Source organism: Tamandua tetradactyla, chromosome 4, assembly GCF_023851605.1.
Source record: "Tamandua tetradactyla isolate mTamTet1 chromosome 4, mTamTet1.pri, whole genome shotgun sequence".
NCBI lineage: Eukaryota > Metazoa > Chordata > Mammalia > Pilosa > Myrmecophagidae > Tamandua > Tamandua tetradactyla.
In genome coordinates, this window is record NC_135330.1 from 32,699,506 (window position 1) to 32,722,527 (window position 23,022).

Sequence of the window (23,022 nt, forward strand, 5' to 3'; positions counted from 1 at the left end):
TTGAGGAAGGAAATCCGGGTAGCCGGAAATTCTTACTTCTCATGAGCTGTGCCTTGTGCCCAAAGGGGCGGGGCGCCCCCTCCCCCTTCCCCGGCCAGCAAGTGGGAGCTGGGCATTGTGACCTCAGCTGTCAGCACACAAAGGCGCGGCCATCCTGCCCTGCCTGACCTGTACTTTGCATGGGATCGTGGCCCGGTCACGGGGGCTGTCGCGGGGAGGTTGGGAAGTCAAAGTACTCTGTGAGCCTCCTCCATCATGTCGGCCAAGGGGGCAGAACCGAAGAAAACAGACCTGGTAACAATGGTGGGGGGTGGGGGGACTCTCTGAGTTCCCGCTGAATGGAGAAGGGGTTGGGGCTGGAGACTGAGAATGTTCCCATGCATCCCTGCCTTTTGCCCTCTCTGTTCTAAGCACGTCTTCTCTGGCTGGAATGGGGATGGGATTAATCCCTGGCTTTGGGGTGAGAACAAGGAGCCGTAATATCCCCAGAGTCCTCAGATGGCCCCAGGTCCTCGTGCCGAGCCTGTGCCAGTCAGCACCTGACAGGCGTGTCTAAGGCTCACAGTAACCCAATCGGGTAACTATAAGTGTCACCCCCATTTTACAGATGAGGAAATGAAGACTAAATAGCTTGCCCAAGTTGACAAGGCTAGGAGAGAGGGCAGCTGAGATTAGAGCCCAGGTCTGTCCATCCCCAAAATCTGTATGCCAGAAACATTCTTAGGCGGCTTCCTTAAAATGATCTTAAAGCGCTCTCTCTGCCCGGTCCCCTCCAGTGGGAACGGGACTCCCCACAGAACGGGCAGGTATGTACTCATAACAAGAGTATCACAGGGTGAGATTTGGGTTGTCGTGCATCAGGTCAGGGCGCTGAGGAGACTGTGGGCCTGAGTTGCAGCCCAGCTGGGCGCGTGCAGCTGGAGTGGGAGGTCCTCATGCAAGGGCTGGGTGTTGCTCTGTGGCCCCCAAGCCCTCTCCCAAACCTGGGGACCGACAGGCTGAAGGTCAGCTTCTCTTTGAAGAGCAAGAACCACAAGGCATTTTGCATGGAAATGAAAGCAGAGCTGAACAAAGTAAGGAGATTCCCTGAGGCTCCACAGGCAGCCAGGCCTGGCAGGGGGTCAGTAGGAAGGTGGCTTGGAGCCAAGGTATTCATTGTTCCTGGTGGTCAGAACCTGTCCCAGGGACTAGGGGATAAAATGAAAGAACTGGACTCTGTTCTCATAGACTCCACATTAGGAGGGTTCAGGTACATGCATGAACAAGGAAAACTTTCACAGCGTGATGTGTCAGGAAATTAAAACAGGGAGGCATGACTGGGTGGTCAGGGAAGGTGTTCATCTGAGCTGAGAGCTGAAGGACATTTGCTGCATGCAAAGAGGAGATGAAGTGCATTCTGGGTAGAGGGAGCAGCGAGCACAGAGGCCCCCAGGTGGGAATGCGTTTTCTGTTCCAGGGACAGAAAAAGCTGAGCCTGTGGGCCAGGAGGAGAGTAGAAAGAAGTGAGCTCAAAGTGGGAGAGAAAAGATCCAGGCTAGTTGTGAGCAGGTGTGGCCACCAGCCCTGCTCTCTCTTCCCTGGTCCTAAGGGAGGAAGAGAAACTTGGGGCCATCTCTCCTGCCTCATCTGCTCACCCTGCAATTTCTAATATTCTGTGTTTCTGGTTTTGATCAATAGACATGTGGTTACAAAGAAGTTAAACAAGGGCCATTTCTCAAAACAGAAGGGACACAAGAGTTAAAGGTGAGTGAGTGAGCCCAGGTGATGGGGGCTGGACCAGAACAGTGAAGAGCAGATGGGGCAACTAAACCAGACTTATATGGCAGAGAAACCTGCCGGCATTTACAGTTACGCCATAAGCCCTGCAATTTCATCCCCTCAGATCCTTTCCTTTCTTTTCTTTTTTAACTTTTTATTTTGAAATAATTTCAGACAGAAAAATTGAAAAAATGGTACAGTGAATTCTAACATAAACATCATCCAGTTTCTCCAAATGTGGGCATTTTATCATGGGAATAACCCTCTCTCTCATACACACAGATATGTCCTGACTGACTGAGAATAAGTGGCCTCGTTATCTGTAAATCTTCACTGTATATTTCCTAAAAACAATATCCCACAATAAAATCATCAAAATCAGGAAATTAACATAGATATAGTACTAATCTGTAGCCCTAATTCTAATTTCACTAATTGGTCCACTAAAGTCTTCTATAACAAAAGAAAAAAAATACTTTTCTGGTTCAAGAGCCAATCCAGGATCACATGGTGCATCTAAGTTGCTGCATCTCTTTAATTTTTCATCTAGAATGGTCCTTCAACCGTTGCCTTCATGACATTGACATTTTTGAGGACAACAGATTATTTATTTTGTGGAATGACCCTTAATTCGGGTTTATCTGATGCTAAATAACTGGACCCAAGTTATACATTTTCATCAAAAGTGATGGCGTGTCCTTTTTAGTGCCTCATATCTGGAGGCACGTGACATCTCTCTGTCCCATTATCCAATTTTCTTAACAGCATCTTTTCTTCCCTAACGGGAAGTACCTCTCTCTGTGTCTTTTGGCAATGCCCCAGAATCTTCCCTTCTCTCCTTTTGACAGTTTCCTTTTCATCCAAGACATTTTTTTACTTCTTCTCTTCCCCATTTATTTCCTCAGAATGAACTCAAGGAGGTGAGGGAAGAGCTCAAGGAAAAAATGGAGGAGATAAAACAGGTAACGGGATGAGACTTTGCATAACATGGAGATAAAGGGTCCGAAAAATGAGCTACATGGAAAAAGCAATCAAACCAACTCAGCCCCATTCCCCTAGGGTGCTTAAATGTTGGGTGGCTTCAGGCACTCATTACTTGTTTGATGCTTAAACCTGATTTGGGGGGAGATTCTCTAAGGCAGCTCATTGATAAGGTTGGGATGATGTCATCTTATTGATAGCTGATTGTGAGGGGCTGATCTGGCATTTGAGGGCAATAAAAGACCAATTCTATCCTCCTTTTTCACTCACCCCTCCTGGGAGAGCTGTGGAGCTAGAACTCTCCTGTACTTTCTATGATGGGTCTACCTACAGCATGTTTTTTTTTTTCAAGCTCTTTCCCTCCTTTCTGATTTAAGTATCTATCATGCTGCATTCTCTTTTTAACTTTTTTTTATTGTGAAATACAACATATATACAAAAAAGCAATGAATTTCCAAGTACATTTAGCAAGTAGTTATAGAACAGATTTTAAAATTTGGTATGGGTTATAGTTCCACAGTTTTTCATTTTTTTTTTTTTCTTCTAGCTGCTCCAAGACACTGGAGACCAACAGAAATATCAATATAATGATTCAGCAGTCACACTCATTTGTTAAACCCTATCTTCCCTGTTATACTCCTCCTTCTCTTTAAATCATACTGCATTCTTTTTTTTCCCACATAGTTGTATATTCATCATGATCATTTCTTAAAACATGTGCATCAATTCAGAAAAAGAAATAAAAAGGAAACAGAAAATAATTCCTATATACCATACCCCTTACCCCTCCCTTTCATTCATCAATAGCATTTCAATCTACTAAATTTATTTTAACATTTGTTCCCCCTATTATTTATTTAATTTTAATCCTTATATTTTACTCATCTGTCCATAAGATAGATAAAAGAAGCATCAGTTACAAGGTTTTCACAATCACACAATCACATTGCGAAAGCTATATTATTGTACGATCATCTTCAAGAAACATGTCTACTGGAACGCAGCTCTACATTTTCAGGCACTTCCCTCCAGCCTCTCCATTACACCTTAACTAAAAAGGTGGTATCTATTTAATCCATAAGAATAACCTCCAGAATAACCTCTCTCGACTCTGTTTGGAATGTCTCAGCCACCGACACTTTATTTTGTCTCATTTCGCTGTTCCCCCTTTTGGTCGAGAAGGTTTTCTCAATTCCTTGGTGCTGAGTTCCAGCTCATTCTAGGATTTCTGTCCCACATTGCCAGGAAGGTCCACACCCCTGGGAGTCATGTCCCACGTAGAGAAGGGGAGGGCAGTGAGTTTGCTGTTGTGTTGGTTGAGAGAGAGAGGCCACATCTAGCAACAAAAGAGGTTCTCTTGAGGGTGACTCTTAGGCCTAATCTTAAGTAGGCTTAACCTATCCTTTGTGGGGTTAAGTTTCATATGAACAAACCCCAATATTGGGGGCTCAGCCTATTGCTGTGGTTGTCCCCACTGTAAAGCACACTTTAAAAAAAAAAAGGGAAACAATCAAGAAAGAGCTCAGCTGTGGTCAGAGTTCGACATAGTTAAGCCTTACAATGGGCATTTCTCAGGCTGGTGGAGTAAGTAAGTGACTTGATGATACATGAACCCTGATCCCTTCAGAGAATCCTTGGGAGGAAAGTAACTTTAATAGGATATTAGTCCATTCTTTGAACTTTATCCAGCTCATTCCAGAGTAGCAGTGGCTGCCCTTTGCTTACAACCACAAAAAAGACCCCATAACTGCCTTCAATAATTTTCTCTGTGCCTTGTCAAGTCAAGCCTTTCTCCTCTTTTAGATAAAGGATATAATGGACAAGGATTTTGATAAACTCAAGGACTTCGTGGAAATTATGAAGGTAAGCATTTACCAAGTGCCTCCCATGGGCCAGTGCCATAGGGAGGAAGTATGGAGGACAGACCAGACCCTGTGCTACAGGCGCTTACAATCATAGGAGACCCAAATTCCATTGCAAGGAAGAAGGAGTAAATGATAATTTGCTGTCAGTTAATTAGGTGTTTAGAAAAGTGAGAGAGAATGGGGCTGGAAGACCCAGAAAAGTCTCTGTAGAGAAAGTAAGTATTAATTTGAACCTTGAAGACTGTGTTAGAGGCTTAATGCAAATCTAACGAAAAGCCCAAAAAGATTATTTTTTTAACTCAAGAAATTTCTAGGAGGATCATCTAGATTCTTGAATAGAGGTTCTCAAACTTTGGTTTCTTTTAGAATCACCTGAGGTTCTAATAACACAGAGCTTAGGTACATGTTCAGATCGGATGGGGATTGGGCCCTTGTATTTTTGCCATTTTCCCAGGTTAAAGTTTGAATACCATTGATGTAGAAGTATAGCACACAAAAGTAGATACCTACAAATGTTTGAAGGAGTTTTAAGGGGGATTGGACTTAGCAGATACTAAAATTCATGACAAAGCCAAAATAATCAAATCGGGTTAATATAGTCCAAGGAAAACCAGACGAATAAATGAAATAGAATAGATAATCCTGTAATAGCAGGTCTCTACCAAGGATGCACTAAGGATTACCTGTGGGGCTTTTAAAACTCCACATATCCAGGTCCCACACCAGATAAACTGAATAAAAATCGTCAGGGTGAGGCAGAGTTGCTTAAAACTACATATGTGATTCTGATTCCCACTAGTGAATGAGAATCAGGTCTAAACACTTTAGCAATAGCTGTTAACCTTGGCTGCACATTACAGTCACCCCAGAAGCTCTGACAACTCCCTTCCATCCAGGCTCCACCCAGGACAATTAAATCAGAACCTCTTGGGATGAGATAGAGGCTCCAGTAGTTTTTAAAGATCCCCAGGTGATCCCAATTATACTCAAAATGTTAAATATAAAGGTGATTTTGTATGGCAGAGAGAATGAAAAGATTATGTGATAACTAATATTAAGCACATTGCTTGATTCTATGAGGAAAAAATTTAGTTTGTTAACATTGTAAATTGAAAAAAGTCTATAGATACAGTAAATTAAAATAATAAAAAAGTAAGAAAAATTTGTAAGTAAATATTTAACTGAACGTTCTACCCATAAAAACAATGGAAGAAATTACAAAGGAAATATTGATAGATTTAATATATAAAAATTTTAAGATTATGACAAAATCATCATGTACAGAATGAAAAAGCAAAAACCACATTGGGGAAACAGTTATCCACAAATTTGATCAACAATAAGTTTTTACCTGTAATATACAAAGTTCACACAAATCAATAAAAATCAAACAGGAAAATGGGCAAAGGGCATGAACAGAAACTCTACAGAAGAGAATATAAAAAAGCAACAGACACAGAGAAAGGCTTCTGGGAAGATGGTGGGGTAGAATGTTCCAGGAACCAGTCCCTCCACCAAAACAGCTACTGAACTGGCAGGAATGGTCTGAATCAACTATTTTGTTAACTCCATAGTCCAGGGGAACCCTGAGCAGTATTCAGGAGGAGTGGGTGGAAGAGACTGGTAAATGACAGCAAATACAGTGAGTTCCACCCTCCCTGCCATATACCCCAGCCTCATGCAGGCTCCTGGTACAGTTTGCTGGTGCCAGAGGGAGACATAAAAACATGGTCTCCCAAACTCTGGGGGGTGTGGCTGGTCGGAGCCACTTCAGAACACTGAGAGCCTGCTTTGAAGGAGGCATTGTTCCAACACCCTCAGGCAAAGGAGGCAGAGGAACCTTAAAGGCAGTACCTAGAGTACCTTTCCTCAAAAAAGTACAGAAAATAGGGGTGCAGGGGTAGTTCAGTGGTGGAATTCTCGTCTGCCATGTGGGAGACCCGGGTTCGATTCCTGGCCCATGCACTTCCCAAACAAACAGACAAGCAAAACAAATAAAAACCAACCAAACAAAAAAACCCAACAAATGGTGCTGCAGTAAGGGGATACTCACATGGAAAAAGAATGAGATGTGACCCCGCCATACAGCATAAAAAACAACAAACAAACAAACTATAGATGGCTTAAGTAATTAAAGGGTTGCTTAATTGGGAAGTCCTGAACCAAGAAAATGCAGCTTCAAAGGCTTCCAGTGCCCTTGCTGACCCCTCTCCCAGTTAGGGTGCAGCTACCTTGTGCTGCCGTTGCAGGTCCCTGGCCCTGTTCCAGAAGGAGCAGAATGTCCTCTGCGCACATCCTGGGGTGCAGGTATATCAGCGCCCATCTATGGGATGTAGTCTGAGGGAATGAGCTGGGGAAATTGTCTCAGGCTCACCCTTCTAGAGTTCGTCTTGAGAAGAGAGAATTGGTTTGTAGACAGCTGGGACCGTGTGAGAAACAATTAAGTTGAAGTGGCCTGGGACACAGGACTACCTGCATTATGTCATACAGGAGAGCACCCAAGAGGGGGTGGAAGTATAGTTCAAAGGGAATAGGTGAGGTGTGTATCTGAACTCCTGTAAACTGTAAACAGGGGAATTCCTGAAGCCAAGGACAAGCACAAGTCCAGGCAAAGAAGCAGGTCCCCTGGCTCCAGGCAGGCTCAGCTAAAACAGAGAGGATACAGCACTGTTTGCCGCTAGTTGATCTTCTTGATAGAAGAAGAAGCCAAAGCAGAGCTATTTGCACACATTGTGATAATTGTTTTTTGCTTTAGTATGTCTGTTTTACCTCTTGACATTCAAGAAAATCTCTCTCATATCACTTGCAGGATGTGGATTTAAGAAACAGCTTTGGGACTAAATCCCAGAGTTCACACTTTAAAATATTAAAATGTACAGTGTACAACAAAGATTACAGGACAAAGAAACAGGAAATGATGGTCCATCCAAAGGAACAAGGCTTTACTGAACAGAGACTTAAAAAAAAAATGTTCAATATCCTCAGGGAGATAAAGGAGAACACAGGGAAAGAATTAAAGGATATGAGAATAACAATGAATGAACAAACAATATGGGAATCTCTTTGAGATTCTCAGCAGAAACCAAACAGAAATCCTGGAGTTGATGAACATAAGTGAAATGAAAAATTCCCTAGACAGTTTCAACAACAGATGAGAGATGGCAGAAAAAAGAATCAGTGACCGTGAAGACACAACAATTAAAAGAATTCAGGCTGAGGAGCAGAAAGCAAAAAGAATGAAAAAGAGTAAACAGAGACTAAGAAACCTATGGGACACCATCAAGTGTACCAAAAAGTGCATTACGGGGATGCCAGAGGGAGAAGAAAGAGAAGAGCAGAAACTTCCCACATTTAATGAAAAACATGAATATGCACATTCAAGATGCCCGATGAACCCGAACAGGGTAAACACAAAGAGGAGCATGCCCAGACATATAGTAATCAAGCTGCCCAATACCAAGGACAAGAAGAGAATTCTGAAAGCTGCAAGACAAAAGCAAGATAAAGTACCAATTTCTCATCAGAAACCATGGAGGCAAGAAGGCAGTTTTCTGAAATATTTAAAGTGCTAAAAGGAAACAATTGCCACCAAAAATGTTGTGTCTGGTAAGACTTTCTTTCAAAAATGATGGGGAAATTAAGACAGTCCAGATAAACAAAAGCTCGGAGAATTTACCTCTAGGTTTTCTCTACGGGCAATGCTAAAAGGAGTTCCTCAGTCTGGAAGGAAGGGACACTAGAATGGATCAAAGTGGCATAAAGAAATAAAGATCTCTGGTAAAGGGAACCATTGCATAATCATAAATGCCTGTAATATTGTATTGCATTCTTTGGTATGTAACTCTCATTATTATTTCCTATAAGTGCTAAAATACAAATAGATAAAAAGTAATGATAGGGCAGCCAATGGTGGCTCAGCAGGCAGAGTTCTCACCTGCCATGCAGGACACCTGGGTTCAATTCCCAGTACCTGCGCATGCAAAAAAAAAAAAAAAAAGTAATGATAAATCTATGATTTTGGACACACAATGTACAATGATATAATGTGTAGCAAATACAAAAAAAGTTGTGGTGGCCAAGGGGTAAAGGAACGGTGTATGTTATTGAAGGTTAGTTGATATCAAATCAAATATGATTGTTATAGATATAGGATGCTAACTTCTAACCCCATGATAACCTCAAAGAAAATATCTGAAAAATATATTCAGAAAGAAATGAAAAGGGACTCATAATGAAATAATATGAAAAATCAAATAAATATGAAAATAGGCCTTAGAAGAATTGAGGGTCAAAAGCTATGTCAAAGACAAAATAGCAAAATGGCAGAAAAATATCCTTCATTATTAATAGTTACTTTAAATGTACAGGATTATGCTCTCCAGTCAAAAGGCAGAGAGTAGATTTAAAAAAGCATGCCCAACTATATGCTACTTACAAGACACTTTAAATTCTAATTTATTCTGAGGCCAATATCACCCTCATACCAAAGCCAGATAAAGATAACATAAGAAAAGAAAATTACAGACCAATAGTTCTTATGGACATAGATGCAAAAATCCTCAACAAGATACTAGCAAATTCGAATCCAAGAGCACATTACAAGAAATATACACCACAATCAAGTGGAATTTATCTGAGGCATTCAAGTGTGGTTCAACATATGAAAATCAGTGTAATATACCACATTAAGAGTTGAAGGAAAAAAACTACTTGATCTCAGTTGATGCAGAAAAAGGCATTTGACAAAATGCAGCAATCCTTCTTTTTTTTTTTTTTAACATAGGCAGGCACCAGGAATTGAACCCAGGTCCTCGGGCATGGCAGACAAGCGCTCTTGCCTGCTGGGCCACCGTGGCCCGTCCCAGCAAGCCTTCTTGATTAAACACTTAGAAAATCAGGAATAGAAAAACTTCCTTAACATGATAAAAGATACATGTGAAAAACCTACTGCTAACATCATACTCAATAGTGAAAGACTGAAAGCTCTCCCTCTAAAATCTGGAACAAGACAAGAATGCCCACTGTCACTATTCAACATTGTACTGAGAGTTCTAGCTGAGCAATTACGCAAGAGAAAGGAATAAAAGTTAGCTAAATTGGAAAGGAGGAAATTTTTCCTATTTGTAGATGACATGATGTTATATATACATCAATGCCTGAAAAATGCACAACAAAGCTACTAGAACCAATACACAAATTCAGTAAAGTGGCAGGGTACAAGATAAACACACAAAAATCGGTAGTATTTCTATACACAAATATCTAGGAATGAATCTAACCAAAGATGTAAAGCGCTTATGCACAGAAAACTAGGAGACATTGCTAAAAGAAATCAAAGAAGACCTAAATAAATGGAAGGGCATTCCAGTTCATGGATGGGAAGACGAAATATCATGAAGATGTCACTTCTACCCCCAAATAACTTACAGATTCAATATAATCTCAATCAAAATTCCAACAGCCTACTTTACAGAAATAGAAAAGCCAATTATCAAATTTATTTGGAAGGGCAAGGGGCCCTGAATAGCAAAAATCATCTTGAAAAAGAAGAATGAAATGGGAGGACTCACACTTCCTGACTTTAAAGCATCATCAAAAGCTACAGTGGTCAAAACAGCATGGTACTAGTACAAGGATAGATACATTGACTGATGGAATCAAATTGAGAATTCAGAAATAGACCCTCACACCTACAGGCAATTGATTTTTTAAAAGACTGCCAAGACCACTAAACTGGGAGAGAAGAGTATTGTACATATATGGTGCTGGAAGAACTGGCTATCCATATGGAAAAAGAATGAAAGAGGACCCCTATCTCACACTGTATACAAAAATTAATTCCTAATGGAGAAAAGACCTAAATATAAGAGCTATGACTATAAAATGCCTGGAAGAAAATATAGAGAAACATCTTCAGGACCAATTGTTTCTTAGACTTTACACCCAAAGCACGAACAATGAAAGAAAAAATAGATAAATGGGACTTCCTCAAAATTATAAACTTTTTTGCACCAAAGGACTTTGTCACAAAAGTGAAGAGACAACCTATTCAATGGGATAACATATTTGGAAGCCACATATCTGATAAGGGTTTACTATCCAGAACATATAAAGAAATTCTACAACTCACCAATAAAAAGACCAAACCAACCCAATTAAAAAATGGACAAAAGACTTGACTAGACATTTCTCCAAAGAATATATACAAATGGCTAAAAAGCACATGAAAAGATGCTCAATGTCACTAGCTGTTAGGGAAATGCAAATCAAAGCAACATTGAGATATCACTTCACACCTACTGGAATGACTGCAATTAAAAAAAAATTACAAGTGTTGGAGAGGATGTGAAGACTAGGAACATCAGTCACTGCTGGGGGACTGTAAAATGGCACAGATTCTGTAGAAGACAGTTTGGTGGTTTATCATAAAGTTGTATATAGAATTACTATATGGCCCAGCAATCCTGTTTCTAGATATATACCCAGAACTGAAATCAAGGACGTGAACAGATATTTGCACACCAATGATCGCAGCAGCAATATTCACAAATGCCAAAAGGGAAAAGCAGCCCTAGTATCCATCAACTGATGAATGGATAAATAAAATGTGGTAGATACGTGATGGAATATTATTCAGCCATAAAATGAATGAATTTCTGATGCATGGGACAATATGGATGAACCTTGAAGACATCATATTGAGTGAAATAAGCCAGACTCAAAGGACAAATATTGTATAATCTCGTTAATATGGTATAATTAGAATACGCGAACTCATAGAGTCAGAAACTAGGGGCCAGTTTGGGGGTAGAGAATGGGGAGTTAACGTATAGAGTTTCTCTTTGGGTTAATGGAAAAGTTTTGGTAATGGATGGTGGTGGTGATGATGGTACAACCTTGTGACTTTAATTAATACCGAATTATATATTCGAAGTGGAAATTTTAAGTTGTGTATGTATTTTTAGAACACATTTTTTTTTTAAAACCATAGGACTGTAAAGCACAAACAGTGAACCCCAAGGTAATGCATGGACTAGAGTTAATAGCACAATTATAAAGGCATTACTAATAGGGTGGTATGATATTTGGGAACCGTGTATTTTATGTATTTTTCTGTAAACCCACAACTTCTCTAATGAAAAAAATGCCATAAAAAGCAATATAAAACTAATCAAATAAGTGAACAGGAAAATAATTATTAGATAATTATTGCAGTAAAGTAAGCAATTTTAAATTATGATAAATTTATACAAAACCGAACACAATTAGACCATAGGTATAAAAACTATTCAAACCCTTGATTTACCACTTTCACTTCTCAGAATCTAACGTAAGAGAGTAATTAAGTATCAACCTGGGTATATATGAAAAGATGTTCATCACAGGATTATTTATATTAGCAAAAAATTGGGAACTATCACAATTTTCAACGGTAAAGAAGTAGCTAAATAAATTATATTATATCCATATAATGAAAATTTGGAACTACTAAAGACAGTATTTAGAAAGAATACTTATAATGAAAAGTTTAAAGCAAGATACAAGTAATAAGTCAGGCTCATCTCAATTAGATGAAAAAATAAGTAAATATACTGAAAAAAGACTGGTAAGAAATATACCAAAATGGTTCATACTGGTTATTTCTGGATGGTGAGAGCATCTTTTTATATTCCTCTGTATTTTCCAAATTTTCTACAGTGAATATGTATTATTTCTATATTAAAAAATAAAGCACAACGAGTGTTTTGTTTTGCTAACTGCTACATCTGAGTATCTAAGGGCACAAGAGAAGCTATGTCAGGCCCAGGAACAGCTTGAGCACGGCACGGACACAGGATGCACGCGGCCCGTATCACAATCAGAAAGGTGGGGTCATTTGGGGAAACCATGAGAAATAAGATTAATTGGTCACAAAGGCTGTGAATAATGAAGTTTCTTGAAAGATAGGCAGACAAGTTGGGACTTGGTTCTGTAAGAATTGAGAAGCCTCTGGAGATTCTCAATCAACGAACATGCTGAGAGCACTTCAGAAAGCGTAGGCTGGCAGCTGTTTGCAGGGCGGGCAGGGTGGGGCTTCGGGGAGCACGTGGGGACTGTCTAGCAGCAAGAACACCAGACAGGAGGCTGCATCCTGGCGTAAGGTGAAAAAGCAGGACTACCTGAGTGTAGGAATAGAAGACAAAGGAGAAATCTGAAAGATCCATCAAAGGGAAGATAACTGTTCTTGGTGACTGATTCGAAATAAAAAATGAAGGAAAGGCAAATGTCTACAATGACACTAAAGTTTTAATCTGGGGGATTAAAAGAAGTAGTGACACAACCTCCAGATGGGTTCATAGGCCAGATAAGGCCTGAAACCTGAGGGGCCGGGTTCTCCAAGAATAGCAACTGGTTCCTTCCCACTACCCCATATTGTCAACAGCTCTTCCCAAGTTAGAAAGAGCAGAGCCCAAATACCCCTAAAGATTAGGAAAAATATCACAGGAGAAGGAAAAGTTATAACAGAGAAGATAGGATTCTACAAATGGGTATGGCTGCTGAATCATTATATTGATATTTCTTTTAGTAGCCTCCAGTGTTTTTTTTTTTTTTGAATCTTTCTTCTTTAATGTTTTATTTAAGGTTGATAGGAAAAATCTCTGAAACACAAATAGTAAAAATTTTGCCTAAAAGTACTCTACAATGTTATGTCTGAATTAAAAAACAAACAAACCATGTTATATTTGAATTGTACTTTAGAAGTTAAAGCATCGTTTCCCAAAATGTATTCTGAGTAACTCCTGTCCAATGGGTTGCTTCTTGAAGAAAAAAATTTAAAAAATGAGAGGTACTGGATGCTAAGTGAGTTTAGGGAACACTGGGATACAAATAGTGTCTCCTTGGTAATTCACAGAGCTCATCAGCACCTTAAAGTTTCTGAAAAGTCCTGCGCAAAAAAAACCTATTTAATTGGACTTAGTACAGTATTCCTCACATTAATTTGACCGCAGAACTCTTTTTTATTCCACTATCGTGTTAAACATCCGAAACTAGGGTTGGAAACACTCTCTCATTTTGTCTTCAAAGAGATTTTCAGTTTTTGAGATGATAAAGCAAAGGTTTGAAAAAAAAAAAAAAGGGAATACCAAAGTCACCAACTAATTAATGGCCAAATTTGGATTTGAACTCAAAATTTCAGAGTAAGTCCTTTAATATAATAAATACTTTTTATTTTGATAAAGTCCACTTTGCAAATTTTCTTTTATGAATCATGTTTTTGGGATCTTATCTATGAACAGTTAGCCTAACCCCAAGTCAGACAGATTTTCTTCTATGTTTTCTTTTAGAAATGTTATAGTTTAATCTTTTATATTTAAGTCTTTGGTCCATTTTTATATAAAGTGTATGGTAGAGGTTGAGGGTTGAGTTCATTTTTTTTTTTTTAAACATATACAGGTCTGGTGGTCTCCGGTGTCTTGGAGCAGCTAGAAGGAAAAACTTAAAATTGTGGACCAGTAACCCATACCAAACTCTGAAATCTTTTCTATACCTACGTATTAAAATGTACTTTGAACATATTGCTTTTTTGTATATATGTTATATTTCATAATAAAAAATTTTTTTAAAAAGTAGTGACGATGATAAGGGTAATTGGAAAACAGCTAATTTAGAAGGGGATGTAATGAGATCAATGGGTCATGATGACTTTGAATTGATGGTAAGACTTGTAACATTTTCACTATGACTTTTCAACCCAAGGGGACATTTTTTACTTCAAGGATATTTTTGCTCGGTTTATGTATACAAATATTTTATTCAAGACTTATACTAATATTTAAAATGCTTTTTAAGAAAACGTTTCCTGAAATCATCTCCACCCAGAGCCTATAATTCCTTGCTCAATTTTCTACAGATTATCAAGTTTGTTCCAAATGTTTCACTTTTGATTGAAACTACTTTCACAGAAGTTATTTTTCATTTATATATATATGTATGTATGTATTTTTTCATATATATATATATATATATATATATATATGTATGTATGTATAATTTGGGGGGCGGGGGAAGAGCAGGCCCTGGGAACCAAACCTGGGTCTCTGGCATGACAGGCGAGAATGCTAATACTGAGTTGCCATCGTAACCTCTTTTATATTTTATGATGATCAACCCAAGACTGCTTTTCTCCTTAACAAATATTATCAATCATAGCTTCTACCCTTTTAGATTTTTTTTTTTTTTTACTATTTCTATCAAGTCCAATTTTCCCAGGTCAAATTTTATAGATCTAAACTTTGCCAAGAAGATTTTATTCTTCTGTCAGTTCTTAGGCAATAATAAATGTTATGGGCCATTTAAGCTTCTGTCCATTTTATTTTACACTGACCATTTCTGCCTGGAATGGGTAAAAAATAGAGCAAATACAGATATATAAGATGTTGGATGTATGGCCAAAACACTGGAGTCAAAATATTTCTAGGTTAAAGTGTCCATCAACAGATGAATGGATAAAAAAAAATGTGGTATGTGCATTCAATGGAATAGTATTCAGCTGTAAAAAGGAATGAAGTTCTTATTCATGAGACAACATGGATGAACTTTGAAGACATCATCTTGAGTGAAATAGGTTAGATGTAAAAAGACATATTGCATGATCTGCCCTATATGAAATAGCTAGAATAGGCAAATTCATAGAGATAAATATAGATTACAGATTATTAGGGGTTAAAGGGGGGCGCAGTGTGCGGGGAAGGAGTAATTATGGCTTAATGGGTGCAGAGTTCTGTTTGAGGTGATGCAAAAGTTGGGGTAATGGATGTTGGTGATGGTAGACAATATTGTAAATGTAATTAGAATCATTGAATTGTACTCCTGAATAAACTGGTAAAAATGAAAAAATTTGAGTTGTATATATGTTGCTACAGTAAAAAGGTTAAAAAAAAAAAGCCTCTGGGTCAGAAGATTTGTTTTCTTGGTTCCATCATGTTAAAGGCATTGAACCAAGGCAGAGGCTAGTTTCATCTGAAGTATGAGATCAGGTAAAAGAGTCCCTGGTCAGACTCACCCAATGACATTGGACAAGAGCTTCAGTCTTCATCATGGAATAGGAAGGGGGCAAATGGAGAAATGGTACAAGCTATGACCACCTAACCCAAGTCTAGTGAGGAGTCAGGAGCAAGTGAGGTGCTGAGGTGGTCCCTGAGTGGTTTGCAGAGAGAGGTTCAGGAAATGGATTTCAAAACCCCCTTAAATGGAAAATTCTAACTTTGAATTCTCTCTTAAAGGAAATGCAGAAGGACATGGATGAGAAGATGGGCGTCTTAATAAATGTACAGAGAAACAACAAGCTGTAAGTATACCTCGTACCCATCCCTCCTCTTCCCTGAAGAATCTCCCTTCTCTTTGCTAAATGCCCCCCAGGGTTCAAATAACACTTGACTTTCCAAGGACTTGTTTTGGTTTCTATCACCTTGATGACTTAGAGTTAAGGCCTTCACAACCACCATCACTACTAGTTATTTCCTTGTCATGTTGGGAACTGTCACCCCCAACTCTCTGGTCCCTCTCTGACCTCCCAGTCCACTTAGAAGAGGACCGAGTGAGCAGGAGGAACTCGAGCTGATGAGAAAGACTGACGCACATCTACAACTGAGGCTCAAGAAGATGGATGGAGCTGATAGAGCACCATCTGCTCCACCAAGGAAGATGATGGCTCCACAAAAAATACAAAAGGACTCACTGGATTTTCTTCTGTGTAGGAGTGGCTATGTAAGTGAAGCCCTGCCCTGTCCCAGCTTTGGTGCAACCCCTGGGTTCCCATTCTTACCTTCCTCCAAACCCCCTTAGTAGCCTTGCCTTCCAGACACAGAGAGGGTTCCAAGCCATAACAATGTGGGATTCCACCCGCAGATGTGCCTGCTCCAAAGCACATCTCTGTTTTTCTGTTCTCTCCTGTAGCATGGCCTAATGAGGGGCTCAGCAAATTGGCCATCTTGGACAAGGGAAAAATGATGTTTCTTTGTGCTATTTCCATCCTCTGCGGGAGAAATTTTTGTTGCGTGCCCCTCAAACCAACTACAATCAGAGGTAGGTTGGTCCCTAGCTAAGTGCCTTTTCTCAGTTGGGCTGCCTTGTTAACCCCAAAGGGCTATGCCTAGGCATGTGTTAACATCAAACCCCAGGATGCGGTTGTGAAGAGGGAGTAGGATTGTTAGCAGCCACCGTCACCCACCACATCCACTTGGTCATAGAGAACATGGTGCGTCCGTGTGCATCAGGATGTCGGTGACCAAACCCCGGGGCTGCCGCTAAGTTCCAGGAGTGCAGGCACTTGCTCTTAATATGCATTTCACCTATGGTGGGGAGGTGCACCACCAGCTGACCCAGTTTGTCTCAGACCCTGCCTTTCTCCCCTCTGGCAGGAAACTTCTACACTGGGCCCGGGCACCTTTATCATCCTCAGCATCTGGAGCCGCCTTCTGATTTAGCTGTACTTCAACTCCATGCAGTCAAGGACCTACTTCCAACCAGATGTAGTCACAGAACCTTCCAGCAGCTTCATTTCCTCTTCTCCCCACTCCTTGAGCTGCACAATTGGGGCTTGTTGCCCTCTTAAATACCACCCCTGCCCCAGGCCTCCACCAGGAAATTAAAATTAAAAGCCAAAAGAGGTGTCACCATTTTGGATATCAGTCTGAAACTTAAGTATGCAAGGAGAGTCACTTTGTTTTTTCTAAATCAGCGTATTTCAGACCCCCTCTTCCTGCTTCCCGATGGATGAGTGGGAAGTTCCACGTTAGGCATCCTCAGAGTCGCGTCCTCCCTCCTAAGCCCCTCCCTCCACTCCACCTGGTTAGCCAAAGGTCCCAGGTCTTACACTGATCCCAAATAGGGAAAGCCTCTGACACTATGAAGCATCAGTCAGCACGAGTGCTAGGAGAGACCCCCTGACCTCCACCACCCAGCACTTCATCCTTAGCTCACGGCTTTGGCACTGTGAACAGGGCCTGGGCATCGTGGGTGGTCTGGGGAACCCCCAACCTCAGCGCTGGCCTGCACAGCTCCCCACTGAGGTCTTGCCACCAAGCATGACTCAGATTTCCCCTATTGTGGAAATCTGGTTCCCTTCCTGGGCTCTGGGGATCCACCCTCCTTATCTCCTAGAAGGCTGGCTCTTCCTTCCCCCCAAGAAGGCACACCCCTTCAGAGGCTTTAGGCTTTCATGAAAGCTGAGTGAACAGTGACCTCTGACTGCTCTGCTCCCTGCCCTGCCCCAAATGCCCAACTGAGGGAAGACAAAGCCTGGCTGCTAGTTTCAAATGAGAGTAAAGAAAGATACAGAGAAAAAAAAGTTTCAATAAACTGTCCTGCCATGGGTGAGATTGTTTGGTTTCAGTGTGACAAAAGAGGAATTCATTGGCTCCCCTATTTAATTTCACCCCAGCTCTCTTATTTCATCTCTTTGCTAAATTTGCCACTTGGACTTTTAGACAGCCTAGTAAAAAATTCAGCCACTAAGATCAAGTTCTTAATGGCTTCATAGGAATGAACAATGGATTTTAAAAACAATGACACATAATATAGGCTTTGCTCTTTGAGGAGTTTATAGTTTTGAAGGAGAGATGACAAACATGGACCTTAAAAATATAGAACATATGTGAGAAAGGGGGAAAATTCAACTTCCCCATGTGAGGAATTCCTGATATTCTCACAAGCAGTGGGGACAACAAAAGCAATAGGCCAAGTCCTAAACCTTGGGATTTGTTCACATGAAACAACCCCACAAAGGACAGGCTAAGCCTCCTTAAAATTAGGCCTAAGAGTCACCCCCAAGAGAACCTCTTTTGTTGCTCAGATGTGGCCTCTCTCTCTCAGCCAACACGACAAGCAAACTCACTACCCTCTCCCTCTTTACACGGTTCATGACTCCCCGGGGTGTGGACCTTCCTGAGAACGTGGGACAGAAATCCTAGAATGAGCTGGAACTCAACACCAAGGGATTGAGAAAACCTTCTCAACCAAAAGGGGGAAGAGAGAAATGAGACAAAATAAAGTGTCAATGGCTGAGAGATTCCAAACAGAGTCGAGAGGTTATCCTGGAGGTTATTCTTAAGCATTATATAGATATCACCTTTTTAGTTAAGGTATAATGGAGAGGCTGGAGGGAAGTGCCTGAAAATGTAGAGCTGTGTTCCAGTAGCCATGTTTCTTGAAGATGATTGTATAATGGTATAGCTTTCACAATGTGACTGTGTGATGGTGAAAACCTTGTGTCTAATGTTCCTGGTATCTACCTTATGGACAGATGAGTAAAACATATGGATTAAAAATAAATAAATAATAGGGGGAACAAATGTTAAAAAATATATATATGGGCCATATAAACAAAAATCACAAGCTTGTGATGAAAAGGAGAAATGGGTCAGGAATGGGAACAAGGAAAAGGGTGGGTAGAGTCTTGTATCAGTTTCCTATTGCTGACCTAATAGATTATCCACAAATGTAATGTCTTAAGACAACACAAATTTATTATCTTACAGTTTTGGAGGTCAGAACTCTAAAATGGGTTTTATTGGGCTGAAATCAAGGTGACCATATTCCTTCCAGGAGGTTCTAGGGGGATAAGTTTCCTTGCCTTTTCTAGCTTCCATAGGCTGCCTGCACTCCTAAGCCTGTGGCTCCCTTTCTATCTGCATAGCCAGCAACAGCTAGTTGAGTCTTTCTCCTATTGCATCTCTGTGACACTGATTCTTCTGCTCCCTGCTTCTACTTTTAAGGACCCTTGTGATTGCACTGAACTCTCCAGGAGAATCTATTTTAAGATCGGCTGATTAGCAACCTTAATTCTACTTGCAACTTTTTTTCCCCTTTGCCGTGTAACATATTCCCAAATTCCAGGGACTAACTGGGACATGGACATCTTTGAGTGGCTTGTTCTCCCTACCCCAGAGGATTTCAGACTCTGTTCCTTAACTACCAAATCTTCAAACACAGGGAAATGCTGCATTATTCAGTTCTGTGCTTTGGTGATTTTAAAATAGGGCCCCCAAGTCTTTCAAGAATTAAAGTATAATTCCTCTCTCCTTGAGAGTGGGGTAGGTGTGGTGACTTCTAATGAATAGAATATGGCAGAAGCAACAGTACATTACTTCCAAGGTAGGTCAGGAAAGACGTGGTGGCTTCCCTCTTGCTGTCTCTCAGAGCAATTGCTCTGGATGAAGCCAGCTGCCATGTCATGAGGACACCCAAGCAGTCCTATGAAAAGCAGCCCATGGTGAGGAACTGAGGCCTCCTGCCAACAGCCACAGGTGAGCCATCCTCCAGCCTCACCCTAGCCTTGAGATGACTGCAGCCCTGGCCATCCTGTCAGCTGCAACCTCATGAGAAGATGCTGAACCAGAATCAGCGAGTTAAACTGCTCCCCAAATTCCTAACCTGCAGAACCTCTGACATAATAAATGTTCGTTGTTTTAAGCTGCAAGGCTTTGGAATGATTTATTACTCAGTAATAACTAATACATGGGCATATCTCCTGTTCATTTTTTAAATGGGCTTTTAAAAAATTTAGGTATAAATATATTATGTATAAAAATATTAAGTATGGGGCTTGATGGATTTTTATGTATGTATATATCACTGAGGTTGTTATAAAACATATCCAGCACCTCTTCCCAATTTAAATCTCTATCGCTGTGTATTGTTTTGCCTGTTCTTGAACTTAATAAAAATGGAATCAGACATTATTATTCTTTAGGTTCTCATTTCTCTTCCTCAAAACTACATCTGTGTAATTATCTGCACTGTGTATACAGCAATAGTTCATTCCTTTTAAAAAAAAATTGCTATGAAATTTCCATTTTATGAATGTATGCTCCATAATTTATTTCTCCTACCCCCTATTGGTGGTCCAGATCATTCTTTAAAGCAATCTATGTACAAAGTAGTGTTCTCAGTTGCCCTCTGTCCATTTTGCCTTATCTCTAAATACCCTCCCGGCCGCCCATGCCCTGCACAGGCACTCTGCTCCCCATCGCCCCACTCTGCTGTGCCCTGCTCACCTGGCCACCCCCCCCCCCACCACCTTCCTCTTGAATCTTCTTCCCTGAAGAAAAAGGGTTACCTCCTAAGAGCCCATTTGCATCTATGTGATGATATTAAGAATTACTGATTGCATATGTAGAATGGAATGATTTCTAAATGTTGGGTTAATTTCTTTTTTTTTCTTTAATTAATAAAAAAAAAGAGCCCATTTGCCACACTTCTGCAATCCTTATCCTTCCAGGTTGAGTTCCTGCTTTTGACCTTGGTGATGAACCCTCCTTGGATTCCCCAACTTTCTATTTATATATATATTTCTTTACTAGAGAAGTAAGTTTGGGCAGAAAAATCATGATCAAAACACAGAGTTCCCATTTAACCCCTTCTTCCCCAGCTTTCTTGACTCTATTTCTGTTTTTTTTACCCCAGTACACATATGTGACTGTGCCCTGTGTTCAGATTGGCTGTTGGGCTGAGGGAGGTTCTCTCTTCAGACTGTTTTGCAGCCAGATTCCTCCAGATGTGTTTTAAACCTAAGCAGGTTGTCAATTTTAAGAACAAAAACAAGGTCACCAGAGAAACAGAGCCGCCAGGATGAGCAGAGGCTGTAAGTCTTCTCTGTGCATATAATGCTCAGGTCTAATGGAGCTCCGAGGACTACGGCAGGAGGCTCTGCCATTCCTACCCTATGAACTCCTCCTCAAGGTTCCCCTGTGCTCCACTCCCACGTCACCCAACCCAGAGGAACAGAAGGACAATAGTGTGTGTTGAAGGGACAGGTGTGCAAGTCAGCTGTCAAACACCTACTGTAGCTGTCCTTGGGGAGGGAGCTTCACGGAGCCATAGCCTGTCATTCCTGCTGGCACAGCACACAGGCTAGCTTTGTTGCTGAGTTTGTGCTTTTTCTGCAGGTCTCAATGTCATCTCATCTGAAACAGAATTATACTTAACCTTGTCTCTTCTTGTCCTGTACATAGATCACTTGGGGGATTTCTCCCCCATTCCCCAGACCCCATTTCTGCATGATGCAGGATCCTGCCTGTGGTAGTTGGGTTCAGGTGTCAACTTGGCCAGGTGATGGTGCCTAATTCTGTTGCTGTGGACTTGAATCATTAGCATGTGAAACTCATCTATGACTGATCACACATCTGCAGTCGGCTAAGGGGAGTGCCTTCTGCAATGATTGATGTTTAACTTAATTATCTAGAGGCTTAAAAGAGAGAGGTCAGAAGGGAGTTCAACGCAGTACAGGTCAGCATACCTCATCTCAGCACTTGCAGCTCAGCCCAGATATTTGAAGATGCAGAAAGGAATCACCCCAGGGAAAGCTGTTGGAACCCAGAAGCCAGGAGAGAAGGCCATCAAGCCTGGCCCTATGCCTTCCTGCATAAGAGAGAAACTCAGATGAAAGTTAGCTGCCCTTTCTCTGAAGAAATATAAGTTTTTAACTAAATAAATCTCTTTTTATTAAAAGCCAATCCATCCCTGGTATGTTGCATGCTGGCAGCTTTGGCAGATTAAAATATTGCCCTTCTGGGCATATCCAGGACCTGGTTGATTGGGCTAAGGGGGATAACCAATTCAATTTTGTTGGGGACAAGAGGCTAGCCTAAGATGGCGACTGGGCTAACATGGCCACCCTGGCTGATGCAACAGCGCCTACTTAGTACAACAAGGTTCTTCACGGAAATAGGTTCCCGCCGGGACCTTCCCGCCGGCGCGAATTCCCCACCAATTATCTAACCAGTCTTTCCCGCCGGCGCGAACTCCCTCCTATCATAATGCTCCACATACCCTATTTCCCCTCCCAAGCTGGTATATATACACCCAGCTTGCTTAATAAAATTTGCAGCTTGATCAGAATCCTGTCTTGCTGTCCTTCTTGCGTCTCTCTGTCCCATCGCCATTCTTCCCTCAGCAGGTGGCGGACCCCGTTGACTGTCCTGCGGGTCGGGACACAATTTGCCCAATCAAATTTATTTCTCTGGAAATTTGGAATTGGAATTTAGCCACTAGAGCTGAGGATACATCATTGGGAACTGGGACGCCATCTACTACCATTGGCCAAAGAAGCAGAAAATGTTGATCTAGAGAGAAAGAAAAGCAGTTTTCAGGGAGAAGAATAAAGCAGAGGAGCTGAGAATTGAGATTCAGGAAGTTCCAGAGAGGGGGCTGCAGGAGCCACTGGCCAGGTCTCAGCCCTCTTGGCCTCGAGTGACCACCTGCCCTACCTTTGTGAGATCCCCCTGGATTTTTCAACTGTATTGCTTGTTACCAAACAAGGCCACAGCATTGGAAGGAATCTCAGAGACAGCCCCATACAAATTCCTCAATTACAGGTGAGGATTCTGAGGTTCAGAGAGGCACAGCAACGTGCCCTCAGCCACACAACCAATTAGTA

The 23,022-nt window shown here is 41.0% G+C and overlaps 1 protein-coding gene across 4 annotated transcripts; it reads left to right on the forward strand.

Annotated features, from left to right (window-relative positions):
- Positions 1 to 127: 127 nt before the first annotated feature.
- TEX35 (testis expressed 35) lies at positions 128 to 17,263 on the forward strand. 4 transcript variants are annotated; one of them, XM_077157108.1, is made up of 9 exons: positions 128 to 294; positions 1,023 to 1,073; positions 1,678 to 1,743; positions 2,664 to 2,720; positions 4,543 to 4,602; positions 15,869 to 15,933; positions 16,163 to 16,352; positions 16,542 to 16,670; positions 17,006 to 17,263. In XM_077157108.1, exons 1-8 carry the CDS (start codon positions 256 to 258, stop codon positions 16,593 to 16,595), a joined length of 582 nt encoding a protein of 193 aa, XP_077013223.1. In that variant the 5' UTR covers positions 128 to 255; the 3' UTR covers positions 16,596 to 16,670; positions 17,006 to 17,263. The 4 variants fall into 4 exon arrangements, with proteins under 4 accessions (XP_077013223.1, XP_077013225.1, XP_077013224.1 ...); XM_077157110.1 differs by lacking the exon at positions 4,543 to 4,602; XM_077157109.1 differs by lacking the exon at positions 1,023 to 1,073.
- The last annotated feature ends 5,759 nt before the right edge of the window (positions 17,264 to 23,022 follow it).